Raw genomic sequence first — 15,793 nt, 5'->3', positions numbered from 1 at the left:
TATTGAACATCTGTGGAAAGAGCTGAAACATGCAGTCTGGAGAAGGCATCCTTCAAACCTGAGACAGCTGGAGCAGCTGGCTCACGAGGAGTGGGCCGAAATACCTGTCGACAGGTGCAGAATTCTCATTGGGGGTTACAGAAATTGCTTGATTGCAGTGATTGCCTCAAAAGGTTGTGCAACAAAATATTAAGTTAAGGGTACCTTTATTTTTGTCCAGGCCAGTTTCATTAGTTTTTTTTTTTTTAATGCTTCTGTTGAACCACAATTCAAAAGCAATGACTGATTGTCATTAGTTAATTTTCAGTAAATTTTTATTTATTATTACTTTTGTCAGTTTCACGTTATTTCAGTGACCATTGTGAGTTTCTCTTTGTTTAACAGAAGGGTACCAACAAATTTGTCCACGTCTGTATATCTGTAACATTTTGCATGTTAATTTAAAAGCCATGAATATATTAGCTCACATCAGAGTTGTTGGAGCTGAAATCCTCAAAATGTCCTCTTTTCAATTTGTTCTGTCTAAAATGTCCTTTTTTCTAATGTACTGTAGTATTTTGAATCTCTAACTAACTTTCCAAAGTGTCATCTTTGATTTTGTTCTGCAGATATGTGTACCACTAATCTTGCAGGGTAAGATGCCTTTGGCAGAGTCCTTCGTCACAGGCTGCAGTGATCTAGAAATACGTCTGGTCACACTGCTCGACTCCTGGTGTCATCCCAGCTTCAGTGTGGAAGAGCTATACCAGTATGGAATGTGTGAATGCATGAGAATCAGTTGTATATAGTGAGCCATATAGCAGTGTGGCACTGTACCAAATCTATATGGCTGTGTGTCCTACAGGAGGTTTCCTCACCTCTCTCTGTCCAAACATTGCATGGGCCAAATCCAGCCCAAAATGCTCACCAAACATGTCTTGCGACTTGTGGAGAAGTTCACCATTCAGCCAGGTGTGTGACTGGACTTGTTCTATTTCATGTGTTACGTATGTGTCTGTCTCAGGCAGAAATGTTTGTGATCTTGTCTTTATGATGCAGGATTGTGTCCCAATGCTCTGCACAAGAGGAGATTTGACTCTTTGCGATTCCTGATGTACAAGAGGTTTGTGGAGGTAAGGGCGTGCATAAGGCTTTCAAAGTTAAATAAACATAATAATATATGGTATACCAGGTATATAAGCAGTTTACTCATTAGAGACTAGCATTTTTTTTGGCTAGTACATATTCATTTTGTGTAATATTTTGGTGCATACAATCATCTCCAACACTTTTATTGAGTACATCACCAATATCTGCCTCTTTCCATTAAGCTTTTTGACTGATTTCTTGACAGCCTCATTTCTTTACTTGTCTTCCATAACCATGCTGAGAGTCTAGTTCAGTTTGGCTTCCTGGAGTTGTAAGTGAATTTGCAACTGGATATAGTGTTTCATCCTACACTGATCTACAGTATATGGTTTCCTTTTTAATTTAATTTCAAGATTTTATCTTACCTTTTTATCTGCAAACCATGTCAGGCCTTTTAATTAATTGCAGCCTAAGATTTCATGGGAAGAGTTTCCTGGATATTACAGAATGTAAGTCAAAGTGAGCATAGGCTTGGCCTTTGTGGATAAGTGTGATATACATGTACATATGAGAAGAAAGAGGACCTAGTCATCTGTGAGAAATGTTTATTCAGAATTTCATATTCTGCTGCTCAGATCTCATACTCTGGTTTTGGTTACACATATGTCAACTTTAATTACCGGTACAAATTGTTGAAATTCTGATTTTTTTTTTTTGCTAATACAATCTGGTAACAGATCTCAGTGGAATCTTCATTGATTTTATGGCATAGGATAGATCAAAACATGAACAGAGGAGGCATTTGAGGTTTACTAAAGAACGACTTTGAGTCCCAAATCTGTGGGTTTCAGAGAAAAAGAAATTCTATAGTAAAGTATTAACTAGCCTCACTTTATCTGTAAATACATACAGCATCACAGGCATTTTGCAAGAGTCTGCTGTCCCAGAAGAAAATGTAATAGAACATTCAGAGACTGACAAAACCTTGGCAGCAGTGGATGAACATGTGGGGCAAAGAACTAATGACGGAACTGCAGGGAATGAATAAGAGTAATTAAATTGGCACTTATAGCAAAACTCCCAATATAGTCTTTTTAGGATTCAGCAACTCAACACTATCAAAGTTTATGGAAAAGACAAAATTATAGTCAAGCTTTCTGGTGAGACGTTTTATTAAGAGATACTGATTTTGTCTCATTTATTGTACTTGCATTTCTTTGTATTTTTTTAGAAAAGCATGACAGAGGAGAACTGGAGTGACCATGTAGAGGTATGTTTTGCTTTTAGGTGGACATGCTTAAGGCAATATTTTGAGATCTACTGCACTATATAGGCCCCGGGGAAGACCCAGGACAAGCTGGAGGGACTATGTCTCTCGGCTGGGCCAGGAAGTGTCTGGAGAGAGGGAGGTCTGGGCATCTTTGCTTAGACTGCTGCCCCCGCGACCCGGTCCCGGATAAGCGGAAGAAAATGGATGGATGGATGGATGGATGCACTATATACTATATTTGTATAAATGAGATATGGATGATGTGTGATCCCCACCCTAACTACATATGTGTACTCTATATGTGTAGTATGTAGTGGCAGATGATACTGAACTGCAGATCATCTTGGTGAAGATGTTGCTGAAGTACTGTGGTCTTCAGAAAGCCTCTCAGTGGTCACTGAGATACAAGATCCCCAGAAATCGACTACCCCTTGGGGTATGGGAATCGCAGTGTAGTCTCCCGCCTGATCTACAGTGAGTTGGCCAGAATGTACATAAACATTACAACTTGTGATATGTACAGGCTGTACTTTTTCATGTAAAGAGGAATTGTTGCAGTGTCAGTAATATCACTGATTTGTAACAAAGCCAAAAAAATTTCTTCACCATATCCCCTTTCTCAGACATTGCAAATCATTGCGTTTTAATCTGTCTTACTGATCTACACCACTTAAGCCACAGCTGCTTAGCACTGTCTTATTAGCAAATATTACCAAATTATGTGTTTGACTATTTTCATCCATTGTGTTGTCTAAAATATCAGACTTAATATGTGTTAAAATTGTTGCCAGACTTGAAACAGAATGACGTTGATGACCCCTTGAGTCTTATAGTGGTACCTTTTTTTTTTTGCCACATGTCAAAGGTGCCATATATCTCATATGTAATTGGGACGCTAAGCTAATTCATACAGTCTAATGCTGTGCGGTGTGTGATGTATGAGTCTTTAAAAAATAGTTAATTTTATCATTTTTTAAAGCCCTTTCTGTCTGTAATGAAGTTCTCCATCCAACTTCCGCATTCATAATTTTTTTTTCTCTCTCTTTTTAATGTGCAAACTCACAAAAACACACATTTCTGGCCTCTGCTCAGACAGATACATCGGAGTGATCCAGCACAAACTGAGGAGTGGATGCCATCTCAGTCTTACTGTCAGAAGTTCTACCAGGCGCCACTGACCAAAGACAAGGTTCACTTTGTGGAGACATCAGAAGCTCTCCAGAGATGTAGAAACACTATCCTCAAGGTACAGGAAAGCAAACACCAGGAAATGTTGCTGCTTTGATAAAATGGTTTTGTGTCACTAGTTATTAATCTGTATAGTGGATGGCAGGCACTTGGGATTACTAATGAAAGCATTTATGGTTAATCTCTTAGTTTAGAAAATGTGTTTTGCTGCTCTCTTATCCATGTCTGTCTTTATTCTGTCTTAGGAAGGTGGTATAGTAGGAGTTGACATGGAGTGGCAGCCCACATTTGGCTGCATCTCATCACAGAGTGTTGCCCTGATACAGCTTGCAGTTTTTGACCAGGTTTTCTTATTGGACCTCAGTTTAAATGAATTTTGTCAACACCCAGATACTATCGGTTTTATTCGGAGCTTGTTCGCTGAAAGAAATGTGCTTAAACTGGGTAAGCAACAGTCTTGAAAGATTAAATCAAATTAATCCTTTCTGATTGGAATTTTGTCTCTTACATTTTGCTTTTTTTATCCTTCAGGTTATAGTATGGCAGGGGATCTCAAGTGTCTCTTGGCCACTTGGCACTCATTAGAGGAGCCATTGAAGATGGAGGGGATGCTTGATCTTTGTAGTGTTCACCAAAAGGTAACAAAAATCATGCTTGATAATTTAGAATTCTAATTTAAAATTCTTAAGACATTTATTTTCAGTTTATCACAATATTTAACAGCAAAGTTTGTAAGTGTTCAATGTCAAGTTTTTGGTGCAAGCTTTTTAGTTCAGATTAGTCTGATTCAACTCGACAAGCACAACTGTTTGACTGCTTGTCCATTGTGTCCCATGCAACCAGGGTTATTGTACTAGAGGACTGTGATGAATTTGCTGTGGTTATAGTCTGTGCTGTTCTTGGCTATATTTGGATGCTAGCTTGGATACATACTGTAACTACTGCTGTGGCCCATTATTTTGCCTAAGATAAATGTATTTGAACTCACAGTCCCTGCAGGGGACAGGAATGTGGAAATGGCACTTTGGGCCACAAACTGATGATGTTGCTTCACCATCTGCTGGAGTAGACTGCTTGTTGCAGGATGTGAGGAATTAAAGACATATTTTTCAAAATCATAAGGAATGCCCGGTCGAAACAGGATGTTGTGACAGGACATAAGATGGGAGGGACTGTTTAAAATTGCCAACATGTCTAGTCTGTCATAAAGTCTCCATTATTTAAAGCTAATAAAGTTGCTGTAATTGAAATCATGGAAACATTCTTTTAGTGGAGAAATTATAATTTTATGTTTGTAATGCTTTATGAAAGCTTGGTAAGGCTAACAGGACTCACAGTGGCCCTAAAGAGGTGCTAGTTGGAGAAGACTCTGCAGAAAAAGGCCTCAGTCTACTGGTACAACAGGTCCTGGGAAAACCCCTGGACAAGACAGAGCAGCTGTCCAACTGGAAGAAACGTCCACTGCGCCTCAGCCAAATTAGATATGCAGGTAAGCTATTATGCATGCACACAAACACAATGACAGGGAAACAGATGGCTGCTGTTCTTTTCACTATAGAATATCACAGATTATTTTGTTATCCCTGACGAACTGCAAACCAATAAATTCACCCCCTCTTCCTCTTTTTCCTCCCTCGTTTCTTAACCTCTTCCTAGTGGCAGATGCCTACTGTTTGCTGGATGTGTATTCTGTCCTCTCCAGCAACCCAGCATACTTTGGGCTACCAGCGGACCTGCGCAGCATCTCTACAAGCCAATCAGAGAACAGTGGAGACAAGAAAGAGAAACAGACCAAACAGGGGAAACAGGCCCTTGGCAAAGAGGTTGGTGGTAATTTGTAATTTTTTCATAGAAACTGATGTTATTGACAGAAGCAATGCATTTTTATGAAATTGCAATGGACAGCAAATGGTTTGAAGTTTCTGATGTGAAGATAAATAAATAAAAGACACAAAGAAAACCTCATTCTTTTCTCCTGTTTTTCTAGATAGATGTCAGACAGATGTTTTTCATAGAATAATAGGTTGAAGTCAAGAGAGGGCACTTTCATTAAGAGACAAGAAAATATACAAGCCAGAATCCATTTACTGCTTGACCTGTTCTTGACCTGAACCGACATGTTTGTGTTTGAGTCTGAATAAGTGTAATATGGTTTTGGTTTATTAGAAACATTGTTATGTTAGGAGCTAGATTTGAAACAAGGAAACTGAGATGGTGTTGGCATCAGAGAAGGATTTTTAGGTAATTTGAAAAGGACAGTGCCTAAAAGGTTTTTCCTTTAATTTGCAAAACGTTAGTCTTTTTCTTTGCACATCTTTAAAGTGTGCAGTCAGCAGAGCATTGGCATGGCTATTTCTGATGTGTGTTTAACTCTACAGGCTGCAAATGTTAGTGAAGTCGAGCCAACCCTTTTTCTGAGCAACTGTTGTGCTAATACTTTTCACAATTCTTAGTTACTGTATATACTAATCTTCAAGCTTCCAAATGAATACATAGCGTCCAACTGAAAAACCTGGGTCTGAGCATCCAACCTACAGAATTGTAGTTGTGTAACTCATCCTGTGCTTTGACCTCCCCCCCACACACACACACACACACCGGGGCTCAGTTAAGTATCACATTGTCATCTATGTCCATTTAGGATTGTCAGGGGGATCAAAGGGTCAGTCCAGCTCACTGTGACTCAGAGAAAGGCCACCTGTGTGGCGAGAAGCCCTCAGAAGACTCCCCCCCTCTGCCGCCCCAGCAGTTGCGAGTGGTATGTGACAACATGCTACAGGGACTTGGGAGGTACCTGCGCTGTTTAGGAGTCGATGTGGTCATGTTGGAGAACACTGATGATCACAGAGTAGCAGCAAAGGTGACTTAGTAGACTGAAAACATACAGAGACAGTAGACATACAGAAAGATGTTAAAGAAAAATACTAAATATTGTAGATAACCAATAATTTCTGTCTAATCTATACTGCGTTCATTTGATGTGCTCTTTTATTGTGCTATGTTTTGCTTTGTGTCAGTTAGCACAAGCGGAAGGCCGTGTCATTCTCACGTGTGGACAACCATACCAAAGTGTAAGCACTGACTAATGTGAACTCGGAACCAAATCTCAAATCTACAAACTTATGATTCATTTTGTGTGTATGCTCTTGTGTGTGTTACTTGTTTGCTAGTATACATATGTTACCTGTGTCCCCCCCCATATTTATAGTTGCGGTCCCAGGTGGGAGAGGGTTGCTGTCTGTCCCTAGACTGTACAGAAAAGGCCAGAGACCAGGCTGTTCGAGTCCTGAGACACTTCAACATCCAGCCCACTCCCGGTGATATATTCAGCCGCTGCCAGGTAGAAGGTTTGAGCAGATTCTGAATGTGTTTTTAAAATTAACCTTAGATAAACTTCATGGCTGTCGGTCTCTGTCAGTGTTCTAGCTAAAATAATGCCAGTGATTATCATTACGTACACATAAATACATGATGAGGACAGTGAAGGCTGAGAATGTTACAGTAGGGCCACCAAAGTCTAAATGTACATTCAGACGGATAACAACTCTGCATTACAAAAGCAAAGAGGTTGCTTCGATGGGGGTGTGTTTTTGCAGGTGCCGGTGAGACAATGAAATGTCATCTAGGAAGACCAGTTTGTGTAACAGATGCCAAAAATGCAAATTACATACAAACAGTTGCACAGTTATTCCAGCACATTACGTACTATGGATTACACTCATGGTGTTTGTGTTCATCTGATGCTCACATACACAAGTGCTTTCGCTGAGAAAGAGGAAAAGCTTGAGTTCCTAGATAAGTGAGAAGTACAAGCAACATGAAGTTCCAGGCAATAGTTCTGTGGTTATAAACACTGCTGAACTCATTAAGTTCTTGAATTATGAGAACAAAACTTGTGGTGGCTGTGGTATATTATGCAATACTGAATAAAAGGGGAAGAAAATAATGCATTATAAGGGAAATGGAGAATGACAAAACCCTGAGAAATGTAATGTTTGGAGTGTTGTTAATGAGGCAACAGACAAAGGTGAGGGTCATAACATGCTGGATAGTGCCATAGGCCATGCTTTACAACTTTCATATAGTTTGGCCAGCCTCTGTTCACTCTTGAATCAAACCCTTGCATAAGGACTGGAGCCGTCTTTTCCTGTATTTTCTAGTTGGGACATGGTTGTATTAAGGTCAAGATGGTGCCTATTCATTCCTCTGAAAGGTGCTCAGTGGTGCATACACTGAAAAAAATCTTCATGCTCCAGGATTCCAGATACAAAAATTACCCAGACTTTCTGCACGCTTCCATGCCATTGCTCATAGAGCATGTGCACTTGCATTGGGCCAGGTCTCCTGCTGTTTGAGTTGGCTGACTTCCAGTAGGCTCACTAATGGGATAAAATAAAAAATATTATACAGCTCGACTAGACTTTCAAAATGGTATTGGACCCAGTGGCTCAAATTCTGATAACAAAATGAGTCATTCTGTGGCTTTGTGATGCTCAGAAAAATGTATTCACTGTTTTACAGCTGCTCTTTTTATGCATCATATGATGAATATGAAAGTTGTAGTAATGCAGTTCGGCCACTGTGCCAGATTTGCTTCACAGCCCGGAGCTGTTCTTGGTGACTGTAGTGGCTATAATGACCGAAAAAATAATATTGCAAATGCAAGCAGCCAAAAAGCGATGAACATTACTGATAGGATGTGGGACTCTGACATTTAGAAGAAGACTGAAGTTTAGCTACTGCTCCTTCATATTGAAGGTACAGTAGATATTCAGGGACATTCAGGTGTCTGCTTAGTATGTGCCGTGGTTGCCTCCCCCCTGTGGAGGTATTCTGGGTATGTCCAACTGGGAGGAGACCCTGAGGCAATTTAGCTCCCAGAGTGCAACTTCAAATTGGGGGGAGGGCAGTGGAAACAAATGCAGAACCTGTGACTAGCATTACACAGCTCAACATGCTACTGTGAAATGGATGAATGACAAAATAAATGGAAAAATAAAGTGAGGCATTTACTAAGGAATTATTCCCCATATGGTGTAAGCACAAAGAGTTTGAGGATAATTTAACCACCAGGGGAAAAAAAGTTGAAATTGGAGGAGAAGTGAAACTGGATATATTTTTATATGTTAAAATATACTTCAGAAACCTTTCAGTATCATGTTCTTCTTTCTTAAGTTACACAAACATTAGTGTGTAACGATATGCATAAAGATGCCATGAACTTTTTTTTTATCATGTCTGTGAATCCTGGCAAAGATTATTGTTAGACAGTTACTATCAATGGCTATAGTAAGTATGGTACTTGACCTGGAGATATCTCCATGGGTGGCTGATTAGTTAAATCTGTGTGAGAGCTGTGACGGTTGTGTTTGTGTTGGTATGTGTGTGAAGGCTGTGGTAGTGACTGGGAGGGGTACACGTGCAGGACAGTTTCTAAACGTGGGTGTTCTGGCTCTCACCCAGTAGGGGGTCCCAAATGTGTCAAGATACACCACTGGGTGCATTTGTTTCAGAGCCATAATGTTTAAGACCTGGACCACCTTAATGCCTCCTCTTGTCTTGATGATGTGATGACGACACACAGACACACTCCCACACACACTAAAAACTGTCTAAAATGACCAGTGGCCAAATGGTCATTATACTATGTTCCCAGTTTATTATTCACTCCTGGTGCCACTTCAAGAGGAAGTCACTTTGATATATTATGGTCACAGGAAAGCCAAATGTAGGCTCTAAAATCATTTAGTGTGTCACAGCACTGCCTCAAATCTTTCCCATAAGACACGAGACCTGAGAAAACCTTTATCCTAGGGTGTCATTAATGTTTTTTACAACCTTTACAGCCTGTTTTAAAAAGAATCAGTGGAATTGACCCACCCTTTCTCTGTCTTTTCCACTAGTCACTGATAATTTTATGGAACTGAATATTGTCTTCATTATCATCTAAAAACAAAATGTATAAAGTATATTTAAGCACCTTGCCTTAAGATTGTAGGCTATAGACTTTTACTAAAATAGTCAGAGTATTAGTTAATGTCAGATTAAGGTGGACGTGATTTGTGTGTAGAGATGTATATGTGAGAGAGAAAGTGTTTCACTCTCGGCAATGCTCTACGGCCCACCCAGGCAAAATTAACCCCTTTGTTATCTGATTGTAAAGCAATCTGTTTAACAGTGGATGAGCTAGCTTCTTTCCCTTTGTCTTTATGTGTTTCTTCCTCCTACACTTAACACCACTGATGAATGTTGTGAGGAAAGAGAAGTAAAAGAGCAGACAGAAAATAGATTAACCACAGGCTTGTTCAGGGAAAGGGTTAATGTTTGTCTTTATGTATCAATAGGCGCCACAGAGATTTTAGAGGCACAGGAATGTCTGTCCACACCATGGAGACCCTAATGCTGCATTTCCACTATTGGAACCTTACGAGAATTATACCTCATACTTCCCTTAACCATCACCAAGCATAGCCTCTGGCCTTGACGAGGCCCGTCCTGCTTTGTGTTTCCACTGTATTTTCTCTCTGTCGGTCCCTGTTTAGAGGAGGGAGGAGCTGCTCCCTTCTCACATACGCAGTCAGCTGTGTGTCACTTGGTGCTTATAATGCTAATGCTTGAGGTGTGAAGACACGGACATTTAACCAGTCACTGGTGATTGCGCAACACACATGCACCCCCTTCCCTTGCACAGTCCTAGTGCTTGATTTTAGTACTACCACCTGAGGGGTGCTGAAATTTAACTCCCAGAACACACCTCCAAAACAGGCGCACCATATTGGAAACAAACGCATAACCCGTGACAGGCGTTACTCGGTGTGACACGTTTTGGTACAGTCCTATAATGGAAAAACCCCTTAAGAGGGACTGGGTGATGTAGGAGGGCCTTGTGTGTATGCTCATATTTGTACGATAAAGAGGGGGGGGAAACAGCTTGGCAATTCTATAATTTTTATGATTTTATGTGTTGTTCCAAATCATTTATCATCAGTGTGGCTCTGAGAAAACTTGGCTCCAGAAAACTGGGTGTCATGTAATTTTTTTTACAAGTAATTTGAAGGAAACATTTATTTGTGTATTCATTGTAAAAGAGGCAGAATCACATTAACCTCAACTCAAATCTAAGGACAGGCTTTGCAGACTAGGTACGCTGTAAGTCTTGTGGCAGAAGTGTACCACACAGGATGAATGGGATAACCCACTGAGAAACGTCCTTTAGAATTTCAAGATTAGTATTTCACAGAAATGCTGCAATTAAAGTCAAATAATTGTTGACAATCCTTAAAATTATTAAATTAAATACTTTTTTTTTTTAAATGTATATTCTGTTTGCCAGTTGCTACCGAAATGCACTTGTTTCTGGTATTGTAGACAGGCTTATACCATTTTCAGTTGTTTATGTGAGAGAAAATGAATCCATTTGGCTCCCTCTGAAGTAAATATTGTTGCTGTTCAAATAAGACACTTCTACGTGACTGTTGTTAAAGCTACACTTAATGTTTCATCTTAGCTTTGGCACAAATGAAAACTACTTGATGTGAACACAGTACTTGGTTTAATATTTATTTGTGAAATAAATACACATTTATTTAAAAAAAATTAGTTTTTCCACAATGTTACTATTTGCTTAAAAAAGTGACTCTTTTAACCTCTAAATGACTCAGAAGTATATTAAGGAGGATGGAGTATACTGCATGTCACAGCACTGTATGTAACTTCAATTTAATCTCTCTGGATTCTTCCAAGAAGTTGGGTAGGAGGGTGGAGTTGGGGACTGATCCATTTCAGTTTCCTTATTCAGCTATATCTTTTCCCTGCCACTAACCTGCTGTATCTATACTTTCCATGCGCACACACACACACACACGTCTTTAGGGTTGTGTGTTCCCTCTGATGTATCATACTGCCCTTTTATAGACATGTTGAGATAGCAGAGATTTGCCAAAGAGATAGACATGAAACCAGCCAAACATACATACAAGTATACACACTCAACCCCCCCCCCCCCAAAAAAAAACCTGCCTAAAACATACACATACAACACACCTCACCTCAGCACCTTTACACACACTCAGCACTTGAGAGCACATTAACTCGGTCAAGTATGCACACACAGTCAAACTCAGTCATAGACACTCTCGCTGCAGAAATGCTGGTTCCCACGCACCAGACTACTGGGGAAGTGAAAACAAGAGCAACAGGAACTGCCACACTGTGTGAGGGAGGGGTGGGAGAGATGGGGGGAACAAAAATGATGGCAGCGAGGACAAAAAAGATGAATGAGAAATAGAACAACCATGAAAGAAAATGACAAGGAGCCAGTGAGTCAGAGATGGGGAGAAACATAAATAAGTTGTTGACATGGCATTATTGTGTGAAAATCTGAAATCAGTTTGTGTGCCAGCAAGATGAGTGTTTCTTTAGTGACGAAGAGAGAACTTCTAAAGAAGGTGACATTGAAGGAAGAGGAGTGGTGAAGGAGGGCGAGGTGATAGAAGCACTTGTCTGTCCTTCAATCTACAAAGAAAGCTGTGGGCTGAGAAAGAAGAGGAATGTGAGAGGTTGAGACATGTTAAAGTTACCCTTCATTTGCTGCTATTGTATGCGTGTGTACATTAGTGCATATGTCAGTGTATGATTCTGGTACACAGCAGTTCACTACAGAACATAGTCACCGGTCATTTTTAAACATACATGCACACAGCTTTGGTAGATAATCACAAATATGCACAGTGTCAAACACAAGCTATGAAACCTTCATCATAAATTTTCATAAACCTGCAAGATTTGTGTGTTTGTGCACTGTGGCTTTCTTTGCCATCTTTGTACATATGCTGTCCCTCACGATGGCAAAACGGGGGTAGAATTTGTGCGTCCCACCGTTTTCCCACTCTCTTGAGACGAAAGGAGCGAGAGAGGAGAGGAGGAGATGGTGGAGATGAGGGCATTCCAAAGACACGCCAAGACATTCCGAGGGAAACCATCCCAAATATTTCCCACTGTGTGTGGCTAGGGCTCAGTGTCTCCTGTTACTTGTGCACACATGCACACAGACAGACAGTTTGGGAAAGTGCTAAAAGTGAAAACACACACTGGGAGAAAGTGTTAGTCACACATAACACAGGGAAGTGTGTCCAGACATTTGACTGGTAGTGTATGTAGATTGTTAGTGAGTGCAGGTAGGAGAGACTGATGGGCAGCGTGTCCATCATCTACTCCTTTGTCTTTTTTTTGTCCCAAGGGTAACGTGCTGTCTTTCTGTCTGTCTGTAGGGCAACCAAACCAGGAAAAGGACTTTGTGAATGTTGTGTCACTCAAGTGTGTGCGTTGATGAATGACTGAGCAAGTAAGACATGACCACAAATATTAGGCTTTCACTTCACTGCTCATGGAGTAGGATTTACTCTGGAGATGACTTCTTTATTGGAATGAAACATTAACCCAGTGACTCACTGAATCATTATTCATCATGTAAGCATGCTCGTGTGCTTCACTGGAATGCATAAAGAGGTCACTGTGAAACTGTGTTCGCAGTCCAGATCAAGGGTGGATATCAGTCACATTTATTATTATATGTACAGTACAGATATGTTGGTATTGGATTAATAATAGGAAAATAAGAATATTATTGGGACTAAGCGGTATTATTATAGTGTTATCTATTGATTAGGCTATATGAGGCTGGCACAACATTTCACCTTTGAGAAAAAAAACATGTTAGAAGGTGAAATGCTGCACATCACACTTTATTTCAATAATTTGATATAATCCATGTGCAGCAAAACCTTTACAGAATGTAATTTTTCAAGTATCTATATTAGGGCTGTCACGATACCAGGCGTTTATCATGGCCAAAAAATTCACGCTAATGATATTATCACAATATCTACCGAAAATTTGAAAAAAACAAAATAATGCTATCAGTGAAATTCATCTTTAACTTTGTTGTCTATACTGTCTCTTTTTTGCCAAATGAATTGCACTCAAAATTTGAGTGTAGAAAGGTGGAGGGAACATTTTGTGTAAAGAGCTGACATTGTCAGCTTTTACTTTTAGGTACAAGTTTGGAATTTCTTTATCAGAAAATGTTTGTCTTCTTGGGACTTTTTTTTAGAAGGAGCTGTTTTCATCAGTGCTTTAAACTCTGCATTCCCGGGTGCATGTAGAGTCCCGCTCTTGTCTTTCATTTCCTCCACTACTACTGTACTCTAGTAACAGCACTGGCAGAAGTGCAGAGATATTAGCTTCTAAAAGGTTTTGAGCAGGATTGATCTTTCTAACCAAAGAGAGATTTTCAATTTTTTCTACTTGATCAATACGTTTTGTTGCATTCTCATAATGAGAGTGTGGTGAAGACCATAGTGGAGCAGGGAGAGAGAGTGCTGGATGGAGCAGAGTTGATTGATTTGGCATTTCATATAGCGTAGCTTTAACATGATGTCAATATTTCACCTTTTAAATATCACGGTTATTGTCAATACTGGTATATCATGACATCCCTAATGTGTATTTCTTCTGCAGTAGGTGGTTGTTAGAAGTACTCAGTCTGCTATAACATCACAATTGTGGTAAAATGTTGAATTTGTGAGAAGCAGACAGGTTTTCTTTAAGTGAAGTGCTGTGAAAATCCCACAGAACAACCTACAGCTTGTAACCTGTGAGATGTGTCCCTGACTCTTTTTGAAGCTGATTTTTATGGGTGTCTGAGCAGACACAATAGCAGATACACTTAAACACAGACAGATAAGGAGCAAGATGAGCCATCACTCACCAAGCATCTGGTCTTTAAGAAATCATGCCTGTTCGCTTTTCCCACAGTCAGGTTGGCCCCAGTATAGCATAGCAACACAGTGACACCTGTGTGTGCGGGTATACGCTCGATATGTATCTGCATGTGTGTGTGTGAGTGACTATAAATTAACACACAAGCACCCAGACAGATGCTGCTAAGGCATCACTTACCGATCGCAGAAAGGTTGACGAATGTGTGTATAGCTTGTTTGTTTTTTTTGGCTTTAAAAAAACAACCAATATATGTACAACACCTGTATTGGTACTCGGCATCATATAAAATGCCTATACTAATTTGTATGGATACTGCAATAAACATGTGCCCTCTTAGACATAAATGAGGACAAACACATTATTGTTTAAAAACTAGCAAATTCTCTTTCAGTGGTGCTTCATCTTCTCGTTCCAATTCCCCCCCCTTTTGCTCCTCAACATTTTGGCTCTCCCTCCCTTTCTGTATCTGTTTCTCCTTCTTGCCCTCTGCTTGGCCCTCTCACTTAACCATCTCCCTTTGCTCTCCCTCACCCCCTGTTCTCACCCTGTCTCCCTTCTCCGCTCCACTCCCAGTCTCCCTCTCCGTTTCAGATTAGCCAAGGCGAGGAATCCGGTGCAGCCGGCAGCTGGAATGTCCTGTTTGTCTTGCTCTGTTTGTGTGAGTGTGTGTGTGTGTGTGTGTGAAGTTGGTGAGGCTGGTGCTGCTTTTTGATGTGTTCCATTGTCTGAGAGCCAAGCTGCTTCCTGCCCCTGCTTTCCCCAAAAGCCTGAGAGAAACCGGAGGAGAAAATAGGGAAGGGAGAGAAAATGTGAGAAAATGTGACAGTGGCAAGTTGAGATGGAGAGAGGGAAACAAGAAGGTGTAGTAAGGAGGGGGACACAGCAAGGGGAGATGGGAGGAGATGGCTAGGAAGGGAACGACGAAGCAGGAAGTGATGGAGGAATGGAAAAGGGAGGAGAGAGTTAGAGAGGGAGGAAGAGAGGTGAGAAGGAAGGAGGGAGAGCTTCAATAGGGCTTTTCCTCCAAACACCAATACAATGAAGTAGTGCGTAATTTCCCATGTCCCCCACACCCACCCACACACATACACACACACACATACACACACACACACACAGAGTTTTTCACAGGTGATATAGATTTATTCTCTGTATTCAGGCAGTTTCACTTGTTTTTTTTCTCCTTTCTCTCTCATGCTTGCTTTTGTTTCTGTATCTGTGTGTGGTTCAACACTATGGACAGCACAAGCAATGCAGATATAAAAGGATGAGAAATTTGGGAATAGAGTGAACAAAACAATGCGATAATGATAAGGGAAAACATGCAGAGAAAGAAGGTTTTATTGAGCAGTGACAAATGAGCCACAATTGCAAAAGTAAGAAAATGCCAGAGGAGAGAAAATAGCTCAGTGCCATGTGGTGCATTTTTCTGTGAAATTATGGACATGCATAAATCATTCAAAGTGTATTTTTGTGCATATGTGT

General features: G+C 40.4%; 1 protein-coding gene across 5 annotated transcripts in view; it reads left to right on the top strand.

Moving 5' to 3' along the window:
• The window catches only part of exd3 (exonuclease 3'-5' domain containing 3), a 37,263-nt gene that overhangs the window by 7,693 nt on the left and 13,777 nt on the right, over positions 1-15,793 (top strand). For all 5 annotated transcript variants that reach the window (XM_020605970.1, XM_020605973.1, XM_020605974.1 and 2 more), the window contains 13 exons: positions 609-748; positions 845-951; positions 1,039-1,112; positions 2,300-2,338; positions 2,646-2,812; positions 3,431-3,584; positions 3,772-3,970; positions 4,058-4,164; positions 4,838-5,015; positions 5,183-5,349; positions 6,168-6,386; positions 6,544-6,597; positions 6,735-6,866. In XM_020605970.1, coding sequence (XP_020461626.1) covers positions 609-748; positions 845-951; positions 1,039-1,112; positions 2,300-2,338; positions 2,646-2,812; positions 3,431-3,584; positions 3,772-3,970; positions 4,058-4,164; positions 4,838-5,015; positions 5,183-5,349; positions 6,168-6,386; positions 6,544-6,597; positions 6,735-6,866 — 1,737 coding nt within the window. The remainder of the gene's footprint in view (positions 1-608; positions 749-844; positions 952-1,038; positions 1,113-2,299; positions 2,339-2,645; positions 2,813-3,430; positions 3,585-3,771; positions 3,971-4,057; positions 4,165-4,837; positions 5,016-5,182; positions 5,350-6,167; positions 6,387-6,543; positions 6,598-6,734; positions 6,867-15,793) is intronic.

Source organism: Monopterus albus, unplaced genomic scaffold (genome assembly GCF_001952655.1).
Source record: "Monopterus albus unplaced genomic scaffold, M_albus_1.0 scaffold75.1, whole genome shotgun sequence".
In the NCBI taxonomy this organism is placed as follows: Eukaryota; Metazoa; Chordata; class Actinopteri; order Synbranchiformes; family Synbranchidae; genus Monopterus; species Monopterus albus.
This window is presented reverse-complemented; position numbering and strand designations above follow the sequence as displayed.